The 20,117-nt window shown below is 38.6% G+C and overlaps 1 protein-coding gene across 1 annotated transcript in view; it reads right to left on the bottom strand.

Moving 5' to 3' along the window:
* The window catches only part of TOPAZ1 (testis and ovary specific TOPAZ 1), a 41,722-nt gene extending 26,602 nt beyond the window's left edge, over positions 1-15,120 (bottom strand). The window contains exons 1-5 of the mRNA XM_072851435.1: positions 15,041-15,120; positions 13,240-14,423; positions 9,247-11,707; positions 4,015-4,082; positions 1,487-1,617 (exon numbers count right to left, since the gene is read on the bottom strand). Of these exons, the coding sequence (XP_072707536.1) occupies positions 1,487-1,617; positions 4,015-4,082; positions 9,247-11,707; positions 13,240-14,423; positions 15,041-15,120 (3,924 nt within the window). The remainder of the gene's footprint in view (positions 1-1,486; positions 1,618-4,014; positions 4,083-9,246; positions 11,708-13,239; positions 14,424-15,040) is intronic.
* Positions 15,121-20,117: the final 4,997 nt, after the last annotated feature.

Below are 20,117 nucleotides of genomic sequence, written 5' to 3'. Positions count from 1 at the left end.
ATTCATGAAGTAACTTGAACTTCACCTTATATCACAAATTTATGATAGCCAAAGAATTAGAGGTGGATATGCTCTCATCGGATTTCCAAACTTCATTTTACCAGTTCCCCAAATATTTTTAGGGTTTTCTCCACTGTTAGTTTTTATCCTTCTCACAGCATTATTAGTTGGAAAAGCCATCAAAAAAACAAAACCCAAAAATCACCCCAAACGGTAGAATACTTGCAACAAGTGTTCTGCCATTCCACTCCCTCCCCAGGTCTGTGCAGCTAGTTTTCCATCCACATACAGGAATAGGTTTAGGGCTGTAGCATTTATTTTGTGGCTTAAGTTTGGTTAAGTTTTGAGGTTTGGGTGAGATTAGTTGTACGTATTTACTGTTGTCCAACACAGCACAGAAAAGCACATTAGGACACTGATTTTATAAAGCCACAACACTACGAAGTAGCCCAACTGGGACTGATCTGGCAATATTGCAGTAAGTACTACACCTCCAGTAACCTATACTATTTGACAGACCCTTTTACCCTCTCTAAGAGGTCAGGGAACAAAATGGCACTGTTCACTTTGCGAATCAGATGTCAGCAGTCCCAATTCCATTTGCTGAAGGAAATGTTTCTATTCTGCTTTTAAATAATGATTTTGTCAGGGAAACTGATTCCCTACTGTTTGATTACCTTATCAATTACCAGTTTTTACCCATGTGAATTTTACAGTTTAACTTATCCAGTTAAAACCATTATCCACTCTTGAAGTAGTGGAAAACAGTAAATGCTATCAGCAGCTATGTGAGTGGCAGTGAGATGTAAATCCAATCCATTATCAAAGGAAATAGTATAAAACTTCAGCAAGTCTTAAAAGATCTAGACTTATTATCTAGAGGAAGGAGGCCAGAGAGAGTAGAAAGGTCAGATAAAGTCAGTGAGCATGAAAATGGCTTAACTGCCATTGCCTCTGAACTGCCAGAAAGTCAGTATGTTTATGTAATGGCCCTTCTGCGCAAGTAATGAGCCACAGAATGATCCTCCTTGGATGCATGATGGCTGTGCAGCTCCCCAGCTTTCCAACACCACCCCATCCTTCTGAGACTGTGTGATGAGAAGCATTTAACACCAACTTTTAAAACTAGGTATGTTACATAAAAATGTCACATATGCATAGTAGTACTCTTAGGTGTTCACTGGAACAGTAATTTTCAGACAACTGGTAATACAGAATTACTGTAACAACTGATATAACAATATCTTGTTTCATTTCAAATTTGAAGATGAATTATTAGCGACAAGGTAAAAAAAGAGTTCTGTCAAGCAAAACTTACATTGTCAATAACACATTTCATAGCAATCTATGAAACGCTAATATTCTTTTTATTACAGGAAACTAATGATTTTGTTGATAAAACAGTATTAGTAATTAAAATTATCCAATTACATGGACTATCATTTCTTAAAACTATTTAGTGACAGAAAGCATGATTTCTCAGTACCTTTTCATCCACGTCAAAACTCTTCAAAAGTTCATCTAGTTCTCTCAGTTGCCCTTCTTCAAGAAAGTCCTCAGTAACACCTCCCAAAGGACTGTTACCCCTGGAGGAGTTGTGGGTTTTAATATCTTCAGCTGAAAATGCATAAACACATTACTTTGTGTTTCCCATGCTACAAGACAACAAAGCTTTTATTTCCTAAATATTACAAAGCCTTAATACTAATGACATTTAAGAACTCGTAGGACTCGTAGGACTTCCTAAATATGAAATTCATATGTAAAATCATTTCACCTTTAAAGCGCGAACCATTTCAAATAAATATTAAACTGAATCTGCAATTATGATTCTATCCAAGTTGTATGTTCTGTAATAGTCGCTGTAGAACAGTACAACAGGTTTATTTATATAATACTGAATTCAATATTTTAGAAATAAATTTAGTTAAGCTTTGTTATTAAAACACAGCCAAAGATATGTATGGTAATTTGCTAAGCAAATAAAGACTTAGTCTTTGCTGAAGAAGGGAATAAGTTAATCGTAATGACATGATGCAACCCTGAACTAAATATAGGTAGCTCTGAGAAACTCCAAATTCCTGTAATACAGTAAACTCAATGAGAATTCAGTGTCCGGAAATTTCAGCACCTTTTGCAGATGCCACAGGAAATGAACAGAACACCTGACTGCAGCTTTCTGAAGCAGCTCTTTATGCACAATAGAAGAGCTCTGCATAGAAAAGAAATTCACTATTTCATTGGATCACATGAATGAAATTTCAACTGTGCTGTCCAGATACAGGAAGAAAGAACTGGATTATTACTGGAAAGGCTTTTATCTTATAGTCACGGGTCTCTGTTATGATCATCAGTACAAGACACATCTGCTTGAAGACAATGTACATAAGATTTCTGCTTGAAAGATGAAGAGGATTGATGTAATCCAAAATACCTTAACTGTAGTATTTGTTGCCCTTCTTAGACTGTGAAGCCACTGAGACAAGCAGCCATGACCTCACTACATAAGACACCAAAGCAGTAATACATATTTCTAAATAAATACATAAATTGTTGGTAATTACCAAAACCAGGCACCTTTCTTTTGTTCTGTGCAAGTCTTTCTAAAAAGTCAAACATCAAACAGAAGTTACTATGTGTATATTAATCTGAGAGTGTGATGCAATCCTAAGTTTCTCAGGAAGAAGGACCTACTTAAACCTTTTTATTTTAAGCACCACAAAAAGACCAGAAGACTTTTAGCCTCAAACTTCATTAGAACACGAACGAAAACAACAAACAGTCCCAGAAAATGCAGAAGTTACTACATAGTACAGGACTTGCTCCCAGGTTTGGTTTCAATTACTCCAGTACTGCAGATGCCATGGCACAGGCTCCTATGGCCCTTTATATCACCAGAGGCCTAACTGTGTATCTCCTCCCTACTTCTCCTCAGGGAACTTGTGTCTATTTCTTGGTGTCTGAGCTCTTAAACCCTCATTACCTTTATATTTTGCATTCTAATCACTGAAGCCTCCAACCTTCTCTCCCCCAGTCACTATTCACTCCTTTTTCTCCAGGAGGCTACATGTGCCCAAACTACTCACTCTTTCTACATGAACATAACACATTAATATGAAAAAACAGCACAAGAGGTACTGTCGCAGACACTTTTCAAGCCTGCAGCAAAATCAATACATAATGGCAGAGTGCCACATTAATACCAAGCTGACAAACTGACACCAGAAGGGGAAACACCGAGAACCTTCAAAACCACTCTTAGCACTCTGTGCCTTCTCCAGTGTGTCAGTAAAGGGCTTCTGTTCAAAGTCAAAATCCTGTTCCTCCAACCTATCTAAGAGAAACTTCCACCTCAGACATACTTTACATAGTAGGACTGTATGCAAGCTGTAGAAAACAACAACAAAAAAAATCACATTCAGATGCTGCCTAGTTGGACTGTTCTGCTTAAAATAGGAAAAAAACCCATTAAGTCAGAAGTATCCTTCTCTAAAAAAAATAAGCATCCTTAAAAAACGAAACAGACTGTCAGAGGAATGGGCATAGCATCCACAAAACCCAAAAGTACAACCTGGAAAAAAAAACTATTACAAAAATTCTGTCTGCTGATGAACACAAGAGAACAACCAAGTGAGATTATGAATCAGACTCCAAAGCAGTACCACAGTACTCAGTGTCTTACTATCATCTCATCAACTAACAGAATTCCTCGCCTAAAGTATCAGAGAGATGTCAAAAACCCCACAACCAAAAACAACCCGCCCCCTGTATTATCAACAGACAAGTACTACAGAGAAGTAGATGTCCCCTGTAAGGCTCAGATTTGTACCATTTCAAAAGACATCCATTTTATATGCATTAGGAAACAAATCACTGCTACAATAAAAAGATATTACTGAACTGACAAGTTCTCATTTCATGTGGAAAGTAGAAAGCCTAGGTTTTGCCACTGAATATCTTTGCGGTTACTTTCTTCTCTTGATTATGCATTCAAAAATCTCCAAAGACTCTTACCTTTTAGCACCCAATCACAGGAATTTTCAGTATCATTTGACATTCCAGATTCTTGTATGGTAATGTGTCTGTTTTGAACAAAAAGTGTATTTAAGACGTCCATCTTGCACAAAAGCAGAATTAATCTAACCAGTTACGTAAATTAAAGTTCTCAGTAATACTTTTATCTATGGACAGAATCCTTACGTACGACACACTGTTGTAAGACTGTTCTTAACTCTCTCTTTTGGCTTTCTTATGTCCCTGCCTGCAGATATACATCTAAACACATTAAGTAAAACCAAGACATTTCAAATCCCAAAATTTGTCAGTAAAAGCTCATTATCTCATTTCACCTTTGCCTAAAATACTGAGAGGGGAAATCTTCTCTGTATAGCAAATTATGGAAATACTGTGCTAATGAGCCCATTCATCAGTTTCTACAAAATGTGATTTATATTAATTTTATATTCAAGACAATTTGCATAACAATGAATCTCAGAGAGTACCAAAACATTTGCTCATAGAAAGATACTTCATCTGTTTTAAAGGTAAGTTGGAAAAAAGTAAGTCTTTCTCCTTAAAAAAAGCTCAGAAGGTAAAAATACATATGAAAATATTATATATACAATATATAAAACAACACTGTCATCATCACAGATTTTGGAAGCTTGTACCTGGTGAATGACACCAAGTATAATGACAGCAAGCTGTCTAGTAAAATGGAACAATGAAAATTTGCAACAACCTAGTGGAAAAGAAAAAGTTCCCCAGTATGCATAACTTGAAACTATACAAACATTCAGGCACAGATATCTATGTATATACATGAGATACATTAAGAAGCAGAATTTAATAAGTTACAGCAAGCTTGCAGAGATGAGAGGGATTTTTATTAGAGGCAGGCTCTCTGTAGGCTTATTTCTTCTCTCCCCCACATTTTTATGGGAAATGCAAAGTTTGAGTCATTTTGCCTACAACAACAATTGACTTTCTTTTTTGTAAAATTGCAGTGCAGACAGTTCCAGAAAGCTGTCTTCTTCATAAACATTGCTTAAAACTTAAAATATTTAACAGCATCAAGAGACTGAAATCTTCATGTTCAGGTCAAAAGCCACTTCCAAATCTTTACCAGATTCTGCTAATTGTGTAGTGTGAAATAGTTGCAGAAGCACTTTATAAATTCTTGTAAAGAAGCTGCCTAAAACACATACAGAAAACTACATTTATTGCAGTACTTGTCATCTGCTCACCAGTCTGACAAATCTAGGAGTGCTGACAGAACCAGAAAAAGTCAACTAATTTCAGAGATCTAGAAATGGGGACAGACTAGACCATGTCAGAATGTGGCATGCTCTTGCATGCTGCTGCTGATTAAGTTTAAACAAATCTCTCTTTACAGCACAAGTTACATAAACCACAGTGTTCGGTTTGCTATTTTGCATATGAAAAACTGATTCAAGTTTAGGCTTTTTATTCAAAAGGAAAACAGTAAAATGCAGAAGTCTCCTAAGAGCAAGAATGGCTGCTGATGCGCTTTCAAAGGCATCCACTGAACCTACTAGTTCTGTTGGGATGAAAAGACGTACTGGATGCCTCTTAGAGTTAAGTGTCTAGATTCCCTACATGAGAGGAAAGAAATACCTCAGATAATTGATTAAAAAACGTGCACTATTGGGAGTCACTAAGAGGTAGGCAATAGAAAATGGCAAACAGAAGTATATGTGAAAACTGAGTTTCACTGCCCCGTTCAGGCTGCAGGTTCAGAATCCTTTCCTGATGACTGGCAACTAATGCCTGGAAGTGACCAGCACTCACTCTTCTCTTCTTAAAATGCAACCACCAGAGGAATAACTAGTCCTACTTATACTAAAGGTCAGAGCATGCTCACTGAATCAAACCATTCAGGACATACACACAGAGCCTTTTTTGAATCGTTCTGGGTTAAGAGACAGGACCTGCTTGTCCTACTTAAACCTACTTGTTCAGAGACATCAGTTCTGCGCATGCACACAAGCATGATTATAGTAGTTAGGAAACTTGAAGTCAGAGATGTGTAGCAATGTTAGGTGCCTCTTTGGTTGCTGGGTGCTTTGTTAGTTTGCTTAAAAAACCAAACAAATAAACAAACAAACAAACAACAAAAGCCAAAGCACACCAGCCCCAGCCTTATTTGAATTCTGGACCTCAATCACTATTGTGACCAGTATGTTCTGCTTTTGAAGGGCACGCGCTCTCATTATCTGAAATTTGGAAGCCAAAGATGATTATCCTTGAATTTTTGTAACTAAAAATCCATCTTTTTAGGTCACAAACAGTCAAAGAGGAAAAATGTCATTTGCTAAATACACCTTGGTGTTTAAATTCAAAGCTCAAACAAAATGGATCCACACTACCAGTTATGCATCCACAGTGGCTAATAGTTGCCACTGAACACTTGTCAGTTACTGAATCAACCTGGTACATCCTTCACATAGTTTCAATGGTTTGGTTTCACAATGAAACTTGAATAAAAAGGATTTCATTACAGCAACTGTCATTTTGACAAGCTGCTAGATCTCAGATTTTTGTAGTTGGAAGAACAGCACAAATTAAGGCACCAATCATTTCCTTTACAATTTAAATGCTATTAAACTCCTAAGTAACACTCAACACATTTTAAAAAGCTTTTTAACAATCCAGCTATACTTTCAGAATAACTTGCTGCTAGCAGAAATAGTTCTTACTGCTCTGTACCAATGCCAGACTACACAAGAAGTAAGGTACTGAAGTCCATGCATACACACACTAAAAAAGTTTTAGCAAAGATCCAGATTCTTCCTATCATCATCTGCCTGCTCTTATTAATCTGAAGGGAAATCATAACAAAAGCTATGTATTGATACAGTTAAAGAAAACATTCAGCAACAACCACCATGTGCAGCCATTAAGTGCTTGCATTGCTCTTCTACCTAAAATCACCTAGATTACATTAATCTAGAGTGTAATGGCTAACATTAACCAAATGTTAAACAAAACATGCATATAAACTAATATTTATACAAGTTAGAGATGGTTTACAATAGTGCAGTTCTGACTCGCTGTTCTACATGGACAGATTGAAGTGGCGTTACAAACTAATACTGCAACGAAGCAAAACTGAATATGCATAAAATAAGAAGCCAAACAAGAAAACATAGACAATATTCTAGAATATCTCTAAAGAAAAAAAAAAGAAGACATTAATAGAAACAATATTTTATTTTAAAATATGTAGTATGATGTGAGCGTAACTCTACCAGCATAATCACTTTTTTTGGTTGGCCAAACAAAGTTGAAGTCCCTGTTGTATCTGGTAAATACTAACAAAATAAAAAACAACAGTATGAACTAGCCATTATCTGGTATTATCTGCTGATATCATAAGCTACCTACTCAAACTGTGGTAAGTTCTATTGCCTTATTTTAATATTCTGATATTCAGTTCATTAATATGTTCCTGGCTGTTACCAACTACGATTAGTCACTGTCTTAATGATCTTTGCATCAAATTATGGAAGGTAAAAAGCAAAAATAGACAATTTTGCCTGCTTCTTTAGTAAATTAAGGGGAAATTCTAAGAAATAAGAACCATGCATTTTTATTCTCCTTGGCTGATGGCAAGCAAATTCAGCAGATACTGGGAAGAAAGTTGAAATACGACTTCAAACAGGTTCAGTTTTCATCTATCTAATGGCTGTGATAACATTACTCTAACTCAATGTCATTACTGATTAAAGGCAGTATTTGTCCTCCCTACAAAGTACTTACAAGATCCAATAGAATTTTCAGTTAGCATTTATATAAATAGCAAACTTTACTACCATAACCAATACACAAACGTAAAGGGCTCAGAAGCTCTGGTCTTCCATTCTTGTGCAACAGCTGTCTGGACACTCAGTTGGAAACAAACTCTGAACAGCCATTATTACCCTGGGGTAATATGCAGCAAATACTCATTCTATTATACAGTGTATATAAGATATAATATACACTGTACACCAAATGAATACTCATTCTAATAAATTTACTATGATACAGCTTAGCTGCTTGTTAAGAAGTTGGATGCTCCTACTAAAAACTTGCTCTGTTCTTCAGAGGCTTGTTTTGGCAGAAGTTTTATTCTATTAACATCTGAAAGTTTTATATTCCCGTGTCTAAAAACCTGTTCAGCACCTCAAAGAAGATTCCTTTCCTCTTTTGCACATGGTTTAATGAAGGGGAAAGGATAAGGAGAGCAAAGAGTAAAAAAAATGAATGCAGTTATAAGATGCAGTTATAATAAAAACATTATTTTAAATAAGGATAACACAAAGCCACCCAGAAAGAGCAGAGGAAGAAAATTAAAACACCCCTCTCAATAAAAAACCTAATCTTCAGAGGAAAATCTTGTACTATTTCTATCTAAGCTTTATGTTTTTCTTCGTAAGATGAAAAATTTAATCTCAAAACTCATTTATCAAACACAAGTATCAAAGCTTAGAGAGAAAACAGACTAGACAACTGACGAGTTAATCTATCCCATGAAGGACTACTACCTCTTTTACAAAAGTTTGTTTCCACTTTAAACTTCTCCTCCCCCTTCCGTGACTTTTATTATAATCTAAAAACCCAGAAAAACATTAATGCCTAATAATTTACACCAGGAACTTGCTGACTGAAGATCCTGGATCATAAACATCTATAACATGTTAGCCAAATTACAGATTTGAAAACATTCACATGTCTGGGGATGGGAGAAAGGCAGGGAAAGAGAATGGCAGAACAGAATACTACTGTAGAGACAACCATTTACTCATACAGATCCAGCAAAAGAATAAGCTACACCTAGAAAGTAAAAAATATTTCTAAGTATTATACCACTTTACAACTAAAAAACTACCCTCAAAGGAATATCTGCTATCTCAAATGGTCAGATATTTAAAAATATTAAGTTATTAAGAAAATTACTCTTAATTAGCTTTGTTTATACTTTCATATTTCACTTCACTTGGTCTAAACCAATTCTTTAGGACTATGTTTTCCTTTGATTCAGAGTTTATCCTAGTTCTTATGAAGAACAAATTAATTTATTTGCATTCAGAATACTGTCATACCTCAATAAAATTTTGACACTTAAAATCAACCCAGAAATTTCTGAAATTCTGTAAAGAGGCCTGACTGCTACAACCCAAGTATCCCGAGATAAGAACAAAGTACTCAGGATTATTGCAATAAAAATAATTATATGCATACCTAAAATTATCATCTACTGAATCTCTATTTTCTGATTTAACAGGATACTCAGGCTTAAGATCCTGCTTTTTGTCTTTAATGCAGATGCCAGTATAGGACGCCTTCACAGGACAATTTTCACAGTCTGCAAGTGCAAGCTCCTCTTCATTATTGGTTCCAAAAAGGTCAGGGTCATCCTGAATCACATCAATGACAAGAACATCTTCTTCATAAGCTTCAAGAATATCTGGAAAATTTTGGCTTCTGTGTTGTGAAAGATTCCTTCTTGATTTGCTCTCATTATTTATTTCTAACGCAACAGGGTGGTCAACTGCATTCCAAGAATGAACAGGAAAATCAGACTTTAGTACACATTCAGTTCCACGGAAATCAGGCACAGATGACTCTAGTTGTCTGTCAAGAAAAGGATGTGGATATAAAGAAAAATGTTCAGGGATCGCGGACATCTCATTTGAAACATTTGCAGAGCCATCATGATGAAAGTCCCTACTGTTGATCTCACCCACTTTTTTCTTCACGGAACCTGTAGACGTAGCACCACTCGCAACAGGAAGAGGCCGCTGCCTGGAATTTACCAAAAAAGTCTCTTCACCTGTTTTCTGCCTTCTTGAAACACTAGTGCTGTCAGGAGGCTCTAGTGGACTACAGGTTTTTCTTTCAAATGTACGGACGGATTCCAGTTTCCTGGATTCAGGTTTGTTTCTGCATAGAGGAATTTTGAATTTTGTCAGGGTTCCAGTGTTTAATACTTTCACTAGTTTTAAATCAGAAAATGTCTGGTTCACCACTGATGCTTTATGGCTGAAGTTTATTCTGTTTGTGTCACCTGTAGATGTACCACTATGGACTGTCACAGACAGGTTTCTTTTTGTTACAGCTCCATCATTTTTATCTTTTTGTTTTGTTGTAAAATTCAAAGTTGCTTTAACTTCTTGCACATCATCATGGTTAAAAGCCACGGCACTTCTATTCATATTAACTGGCGATTCCACATTTTCATCGCTCAAAGTCTCATAAATATCCATCGAAGAGGATTCTGGTGTTTCAAGTGAAGTCAGACATTCAGCATTTGGATCCATTATTTTACGTGTAGATTCTTTGTTAATTTCTGCCAATGATGCATGCAAATCCAACCGTCTCAAATTCCCAGTCACAGCACTGTTTCCTACAGCTTTAACACTGCTTTTATCACAGGATTCCTCAAAGGCGGCCCTTAAAAGTCTTTTTCCTTCTGAGATGGACCCTTGATTTTTATGAACCCATTCACAAGTCCTGGCACAAGATTCAAAAGGCCAAACATTTTTACCAGTCATAGGTACTGTTCTTTGACAGGTGAACTGCTGCAATTTCTTATTAACTTTGTTCAATTTTTTATCTGTCTTGCTTTTGTGACAATTAGAAACATCATGGACCTGAGCTAGCACTCTCAAGCTACCTGAGGCAGCAGAATGATGTGCCACACTGTTCAAATTTTCTCCTTTTGCTATTACAGAGAGCTCAGAGGTTTTCTTAATGCCATCTTCAACTGCAAGTAATTTGGTACTATTCTTTCTCCAGACTGATATATTTTGTGCTTCATGAGTATTTTTTCCTATATGAAGACTTGATGTGTGATCACATGAAGCTGACAAAGTAACTTCTTTCTGATTTAGTCCCAAGACTGCAAAGGAGCTTGACATGGCAACTGCCGCTTCTGTTTGTAGCTCACACTCACTGCATTCATTAGCCATATCTGTGAAAATATTCTGCACTGATGATTTCTCAGTGATTTTCACCTTTTTCCTAGGCTTTCTACCAATATTCCACTTTTTTCCCCTTAAACAGTTATTGTTTTCACTCTGACAGGATGAAAAACCTTCTCTGTTTTGAGTTTTTTCTTTATTAAACAATAAACCACCTTTTATGCATGATCTCTCATTTTGCATTCTACTAGTGCTGCAATTCCTATCACTCTGTTCTACAGTACCATCAGGAAAAACACGCTTTCTTTTATCCTGGGCTACATGGAAGAATCCACTTAATTTATAACTGCTGGTAGTTCCACTAGCTGAAGACTTCACAAATGTATTGATGTAACTACAGGCCTCTAATCTCACAAATGGATTCTTTTCTGTTGCACAGAGCAAGCCATTACAATAGTTTAGGGCATTTCTGCCATGTTCAGTGTCACATTTTGCAGATACATTTCTCACTTTTTCAGCTGTAGTCACACTAAAATTTTGCAAGCACTTGATTTGATCAATTCTGGGTTTCTTTTTTTTATACTGCACACCAGACTTTTTTGTTACAGGATGGCACAGAAAGCTCTTGCTTTGAGTCCCACCTGAAGTAGCAACCGGAGGAGATTTAGAGTAGCGAGGTTCCTTTTCCTTGGAATCTTCTGATCTGTTTTGATTTGTCTTAAGCTTCTTCACAGCCTGTGTACCAGAGTCTTGCTCAATTGCTTTCCATTTTTCATTTGCTGATTAAAAAACAAAGAAATGTCATTAAAGAATACCCTATTGCAATATTTTATGAAGAGAACAAAAACATTCAAGGCTACTAAAGAACATGACACTGTATAAGGCTAAAACATTTCTGTAAAGTTTTTCCTTTTTTTTTTTTTTTAAATGAGCATTAACAGACTTCGAGTAACAAATGATGTTTTGTCTTCAGAAACAAATGTGAAGATGAACAGAACCTTAAGGTGTGATAAGGACATTAGAAGTTGTATATTTAAAACATAGGTGGAAACCAAATTAGAGCAAGTCTGGCAAGAAAATGCAGATGCTGTCTGCACACAGCCTTAAAATCTTTTGTTTACACAGTAGGTTCACTGTAATAGGAAAGCTTGTTCATAAGAATATAGTAATTTATTTCAGATATATAGTCCAACCAAATGCATCAGACTGTTCAAGAAGATCCAGGAAAACTGCAGGACTTGCATTTTTATAAAGTACTACTTTTTATTTAAAAGCAAACACAGATTATGTAAAAAACTGTACATCTGAAAATTTTGTCTGAAGAATGAACTCTAGAGTTCATTCTGAAGAATGTACTAGTAGAATGTTGGGGCTTTTTAGATCTTCGTTTTCAAAGTAAGGTACAATTTTAATACCTCAGTTTTTCAGAATATGGTTTCTAGATAAAATATTTATTAATAATAACCTACAGCAAATATTTGTCATTTGAATGCACATTTGAATGTACCCTCTTTGAAAGTAAAAAGAATATCTTTTAGACAATTGTCCTGAAAAAAATGAGACTTTTAAAAATCCTCTTTCAAAATTGTTCCAGTTTGATACAATGCTCTCTTAAAACACCAAAATACATTTTTTGTTTCTACATCTTTTAGGATTTTGCAGAGAATAGCAACTAAAAGGCAAAAAGTTCTGAAAACAAAACCCAGCATCCTATAAAGGCAAGGACTAAAACAAGACAGCATGATACATATTAAAAAATAATCAAAAAATATACAGATGAATGAAGAATTAACTATCTTTTATTTTGGCTTTGCTGAAACAACTGCCTTCTTTCCTGCTTGTGCCTGACCTTCTAAGCATAAATGAACTGACCGCTTTTGGGGAGCGGGATCTCTTAATTGGGTCCTGTTGCTGCCAATACCCCTTCATCCCCCCTCCCCCCCAAAAGGGTATCTGGTCTCCTCTCCTTTGTGCCTAAGACCTGCTTTTCTCCTTCAGGGAAAGCCTTTTCTCTTCCTAAAAATCAGTTTTCTTCTAAGACTGCTATTCACAGTAATGTAAAGCAGACCCTAGCTCTTATCTCTACACTTCTTGAGCTAAGTTAGCAGCCACACACTAAGAGTCACTTTGAGATAAGGTACAGGCCACTCTTTCTTGCCCCCATGACTTTGTCCCACACAGACATATCTGCAAAAGAAAAATTATCTCCTGTTTTTTCACTTTTTAATGGGGTCTTACTGCAGCACCAGTCCCTTGTCCTGGGAGCCCAAATTCTGCACCTGAACTTCTACAATGGGGTACAAGTGCTTACCACTTTCCCCCAGGCTGTCTGGTCCTTTCTGAGGGTTTGAGCTCTGCTGCTCTTCTTTCATGCAACACTTGCGCATCTTTCCTCTGGTTGTTGGTTGTTCTTGGCCACTTTGACGCTGTAGCCGCTGTGACACCAGTGCATTTCTTCCTCTCTTCCTCAGACTCACAGCTCCCTTCTTGGACTCTGGACACTGTGGATGCAGTCCTAGCAAGGCAGATCTACCACTCTGTCTGCGACCTTGCAGTTTTGGTTTCATCAAAGATGGTCCGCCTTTCTTGCTCAAGCATCTCTTTCCTTTCTCCTGTGTCCCTGGCTTTCTTGATCCAATTAAAGAACACTCATCCAACTTCTCCGGCGTATCTACCTCTTCCTGAGGTTTTGGTTCAGACAAGGATTCCCGAGTCCCCAAATTCTTCTTAAGATCTGGGATTTGCATCTTCAGTATCGTTATGGAGTCAGTGCTTTTCATTTCAGTACTACATGTGCCCTTTCTGGTTTGCAGTACCTCTGGTTCTGGCAAACAGGAAAAGCCATGTCTCTCTGTGCTCTCAATTTCCTCTTCCGAGGATGGGATTTGTAATTTTATTTCCTTAAAGGAATATTTGCCTTTTTTTCCTGAGCTCCCTGAACTCTCCTGGAAACTTGAGAGATTCAGTCCTTCTGAGCTATGTTCTTTCCTTTCAGTCCCTGATGAGAATTTATTCTGCAAAGTAGCTCCTGAGAAAAATAGCTGTTGACCTTGTCCTGTCCCTCTCCTTACAGTCTCTTCCCAGGACGTTACTGCAGCCGTGGTTGCTGCCTGCCAATCTTCACATACAGCAGCATCTGAAATTGGCAGAACTACACCCTTGTTGCTTCTGGCAGCCCTCCTGCACTGTATGCCCTTTGTTTTTTTACCTGGGAGTCTCTGGCTACTCTCACCTTGCTCCTTCTGCATGGGCACAAGAGCAAATTGCTCACAGGAAACACTGGAGATGATGGCAGGTTGCACACAGGAAGATAAGGGCTGCTCAGGTTTTCTCTTTGGTGCCAGGTGAGGATGCTGCTTAACTACCAACTTTTTCTCTGGCTCATGTCCTACCCCCGCACCTAGAGAGCTTCGGCTGGTCACCATCCTGTCAGCCAACTTCACCTCGCTGGCAGTTACCACTTTCCCTGACCTTAACTGCGGCATCATAGGAGCATAGAGAGAGCAACAAAATCCAGAAAATCCACTCACCAGTGCGCCTTTAATAGCACCCCAGCTAGCCTGGCACCTAAGGGGCCCGGGCACAGGCACGACCAGGAGGGGAGCACAACCCCCCTCAGGCTACCGCCTCCGAGGGTCCCCAGCCTGACAGAAAGCAAGCCCAGGCCGCCTGGGGAAAGCCCACGGCCACCCGTGAGCCCCCACCACTGCTCCCCCAGCCCGGAGCAGCCTCTCACCGCGGAAGGGAGAGGAGGAAGCAGCCCCGCACCTCCGCCGCCTCAAGGACCGCTCCACGGTCGCCCATGCCACGCAGCCCACCGCCGCCCGCGCCACCCCCGCGGCCCCAGCAGCCGCCCAAGCCACCCCCGCACCACCCTCCCTCTCCCCTCGCCCCGTTTGTCGTCCACCGATCCGTCCCTCGACGCTTCAAAGCCCTGTCAGCGCCGCCTGCCCGCAACGCGCCGCTCGGAGAGAAAGGCGGGCGCCCACCGCGCGGCGGTAATGGCGGCGCAACCGGCGCAGGCGCAGAGCGGGAGGCGGCCGAGGGCCGGGGCGTGAGGGCGGCTCCGAGGCGGGGCGAACCCTGCGCGGCCGGGCGCGCCGGCACTCACGGGCAGGAGAAGAGGAGTCGCTGCCGGCGCCGCTGCCACGGTGTGCTCGTCCTCTTGCTGGGGCAACGGTACCGCCTTCATGGCGGAAACCCCTCTTCTGAGGCGGGGCCGAGCACGGGGGTGGCAAACGCTGCTCTTCTGGGCGGCACGGCTCGGCCGGGCGGTGGTTTCTTGGTTTCGGCAGGGGAGCCTTCGTGCTGCTCCCTTCTTACCCGAAGCTCCGTGCCGCAGCGGCCACGGGGTGAGAGGCCACCAGGCCCGGCTACAGCCGCGGCCGTGGGTTCAGAGGTGGCCCAAGGTCGGAACTACCTTGGAACTACCATACCCTGTAAAGCACCAAATGGCAGCAAACATTCAACTCGCCCAGAGCTGAGACTCAGGTAGAAGAAACCCCAAACTGCCTGGCTCGCCAGTTTCTTCAGGTGTTTCATCCGCGTCAGTGAAGTAGCGTTACCTCCTTTCTCCACAGCACTTCAGAAGCTCTCCAAAATTGCGGGGTGATACGCTTTTTTCCATATCTGTAGCTTACATAAACTTTGTATTTCAAATAATACAGTTTCTCAGAACTGGAGTTAGGGAAAAAATATATAGTCAGAAAACAGCCAAAGTTGGTGTTGGGGCTTCAAATGTAGTGATAGTTTCAACACAAACAGAGGACACCAAAGCTTCAGGCCCATTCACTGCGTGATAACGCGAACATGTAGAAGTTAGCTTACAAAAACAATGATGTTGTACAAAGATTGAATCTAAATGGCAAGTGCTATGAAAATCATAAATGATTAAACTTAATAAGGTGATACTTTAATGCCAACAACGTGATCAGCAAAATTGCACGTGGTTGATAAATGACTGTGTCCTACAAGCAGTCCCTTTCTGTTCACAGGTGGTCTCTGAGAGATGAAATGCCTTATTCAAATTAATTTCACCCTGACTTAGTGCTTGGTGGTGTTCATATTTCACGCGTCCTAGTTTGAGACCCGTGCCCAGAAATAAAGCTTTTTGTGTCACTACTTTCTAGAAGTGCAGTACTGTGGATGTAAAAGAGTAGTTGAAGAGTAAAGGCATATTTTACCAACTGACGTTGGCTAACTATGTGACTTCAGCTCATGTTACTCACTTTATCTCTGTTTCTTCATCTATAGGTAAAGATAATACATTGCTGTCCAAATAAAGACAGAGAACACTGGGTTTTCGGCAAAAGCTTTCCATAGATGAGGAAAGAACAGGCAGGCTGGGAAGCTGTTAACTTTCTTTTGCTTATCATCTTCTTAGGTTGCACGTATGTGCTTAAGTACGACAAAAAAAGTCAGCGACTGGCTAACTAAAGCTAATCAAAGCAGAAAATACAGATTTCTTAAGCAGTTTCTCCCCTGGCTCAGTATTGTGCTTCAGGTCCTTAGGACAGAAGGGACCCAATAAAAGGGAGTTAACTGCACAGCATTTATCATCGTCAGTGTTCTGCAAGGCTAGTATTACATAAAACATTCAGCTCTGGCAAAATTTAACCTCCTGCAGTTCAAATATATCCTTCTGCAGTGTGTAACATAGTCTTTGATAGCAAGACAAGAAAGAAAAAAGATATGCCGAAAGGCAGTAGTAAAAGAAATCTGGAAGAACAGCGTATGAATTATCTTACTGCTCTCCAGTATCATTTTAAAGATTTGAGTATTTAGTTATTTACAATGATGAGAACTCTACTCAGACCAGATTTTTATGAAATGAATAAAAAATGTGCTTTAAATTAATACTAATTAAAGACATTTTTCATGAAAGTCCTTTGAAAAAAGGGCTAGAGCCTCACAAAGGACATTTTGAAGCAGCTGTGGATTATGTTGAAAAACAGATTGCATTCAGTTTACAATACTGCTAAAAAGAGGTAGTATAAACATTGTCTTGCAAAGTGGATCAATTTAACCATCTTTTAAAAATACTTGGAGGAAGAGAGAATTTTAATACATAGACATATTATTTAAAGAAATTCTGTGTCAAGTGTTTATTAAAACTGTAGGTTATTAAAGTGGAAATAACTTTAAAAAATCATATAAACAGCTTAAGGGGGAAAAATGAGTTATTTTCACATTCCAACAGCATTTGAATTAGTAATACTACAAGGAAATGTTTGAACTTTATTTTAAAATTATATCTTGTTTGGAAATAAAGGTAAATGCTTGTTTCTCTTGAGTTTTGTAAGTCCTGTATCTCAATGCCATATCTAAATTTTAGAACTAATTCAACTTTTGCTGATCTATTGCTTTGTTTCACTGGTTTCTTGTTCATCCTAGACACTTAAACACAGTAATAGAAATATGAAGTACCGAGTGTCTGAAAGTAAAGAGGGAATCCTGGTGCCTAAAACAATTTTTTTCCAGAATAACCAGTACACTCAGAGATGCCTGGCAATTTCCAAGAGGGAAAAAGGAACTTGTGTGACTACATTTATGTAAAGTCCATGAAATTATTATTTCTTTCCTCTCTCAGAGGAGTAAGTGTGTGCACTTAGTCCCCCAACTAATGTAGTTTACATTACTAGTGTGGAGAAATTGTGGCTGCAGATCTAACAATGATACATTTGAGTAACCTTCCAAAAGTTTTTGAAGGATTGAAATTTATAAACACATAAACCAGCTACACAGGTGAGCAAATCATATAAATTTTTTACTGGGCTGTATTTCAGACTTTGCTAATACACTCACCTAGCAACAGGAATTAAGTCTTTTTTAGCTAGGGAACTGAAAAGAATTAGCATGAAAATGAATTGGTTTTTTTGTGAGGCAATGTGAAAAATGCCCCCCTGGACCACTTCTTTTTGCACTGCTTACATCTTCATGCTTGGCTGAGGGATAGATTTGTTATCTCTAGCAAACCTTAGTGGAAAGAGTTTGGCTGTGCTGTAATAACTGAGACTGAGCTCTGAAGAATACGCATAGTCTGTTAGATTCCTAAAACACACCAAATTAATCCCTTAAGTAATGCAACTAAAATGGAACAGGGAAGAGTTTTAGTCCAGTATGTCTAAGAAAGTATCCTTTTGTAATCCCAAGGATTTATTTATTAACAGTTCTGAGCTATTGGTTTTGCAAAGGTAGTACCCAAAGGTAGTAAACGTAGATATGATTTTTAAAGTAACTTCTCTACCCCCTGCTTTCTGTTCCAATACATGGGTGTTTTGGAAATAGGTGTATTGCTAATCTGTTGAACTAAGGAGTTTTTTCTCAAGCCATTCATATATATCCCTCTAAAACTGCCTTTGCTTTCCATACCCAGGCACTTAATACAGGAGCCACCTTTGACATGACTTCTAATGAGAATCGTGCTAACTGCCCTTGTTAGGCTTGAGATACAATGTATGCATTCGACTCATGTCCTTGGTAGCTCAACTGTATAGATGTTGATCCAGTTTATACTAACAGCTGTTTGTCTGCTTGTCTACACTAACACTACAAACTCTGTTAGACAAGAACCAGTATGGTGTTGAGAGCAGAGGTACCTCAGTGGAAATACGTGATCTGTTTCGTGAAGTAGCTGAGTGATTACACTACATGGCATCATGGTGGTAGACTAGGTGAATCCAGTGAGTAGCTGCATATTTCAACCTTTATTTTGGTGTCTGTTTCTATTATAGAGCTGTACAGGGTAGATTAAAGTAACTTCATTTTCCACCAATTTAAAATGAGAAGTTGGAGGAAAAAGGATAGCTGGTGTATTTCATAATGAACCATCTGGCATTTCTTGATAGATCTTCTGATTCCTGATTTACTACTGAATTGTGACATTATGAAAATCAAAATTATTAACTGTGTGGAATCAGTGCTTCCCTCTGGCACATTTTGTGCTCCTTCAGTTTTTGTCAAAGGATAGTCATAGGAGGGATAAGGACCTCTCACACTGAGCTTTGCAAAGCTTGAAAGTCATCTATACCATTTTCCTTTTTTTTGGTAATCATGTTGCTTGACATTTATTCTGGAAGACCGACTTTCCAGATGATTACATCTGATCTGAACCTTACAGAAAGTGGCACTAATCAGTTTTAAGGTTCCATGAGGGAACTCCTGTGTTAGGTTTGTATTCTGCTTTATTCCCTTTCATTTATTGCTTTTTTTAAAACTTCCACTGCTAGGAGTTTAGGAAGTAAACTAACTAGCTAGCTGGAATTTGAGATTCAAAAAATACAGATGCAGTAGAGGATTAACTACTCAAATAGGAGACTACACATTCAGTCTCAATTTATTTTAAAATTCTCTAAATAAAGCATATCTTTGCTTTAACTAGATAGTACATAACCATGTACCTACCACTAAATCTGCCTTTAGAATCAACTTCTTTTAGTGGCTGGATGAAAAAGATGTTTGACTTAGGAGGAAAGCATCTGCACACCATTGAGTACATGACGCCTCCATCTCACTGCCAAAAAGGATTATGAAATGTGATTTCTAAATGAGAAAATTAAAAAGAAAGGAAAAGAGGAAATGGGAGTTGAGTAAATCAGAACTAGAAAAGGCATAGGATAACAAACAGTAAGGGTGGGGTAAGGTATAGACAGAATGTGATAAAACAGTCGATAAACAGAAAAAACAGTGCTAGACAGAAATCAGACAAAAAAAAAGGCAAATTGCTTCAGAAAACCGCCTTTAAAAAAAGAAAGGAGAGGTGAAGACAAAACACAGTAATGGGAAACTTCTCTGGTTCAGACTGACTGAAGAAACAGTGGAGGATCATCTTCAGCAGTGCTCCTAGGAAAAGAGAGCCTTGAACTTTGAAAGGTGACAGTGATCAATCGCAAACTAGAATCCAGATTAATCTTGCTGTTGGGCATTGAACAGTGACTGGCTTCTAGGTTCAATTTGTGCTGTGGTCATCCATTAAAGCCTTACATCTCTGTCTGCTTAATAGTGTCAAGGTGGCTGACATAGAAAGTGTGGAGCCTCAGAATAACTTGCTGTGTCTTTTCTTCCTTGGGTGATTCCTCCATAAGCATCAGATCACTCCACATCCCCCAATATATTATATAGTTTGTATATATAGTTTTGAACCTGAGGAGTGTATTTGCAGTTACTGTATGTTTTCAGGACTTGAATGTG

The sequence above is a fragment of the Ciconia boyciana genome, chromosome 2 (assembly GCF_034638445.1).
Source record: "Ciconia boyciana chromosome 2, ASM3463844v1, whole genome shotgun sequence".
Lineage (NCBI taxonomy): Eukaryota > Metazoa > Chordata > Aves > Ciconiiformes > Ciconiidae > Ciconia > Ciconia boyciana.
This window is presented reverse-complemented; position numbering and strand designations above follow the sequence as displayed.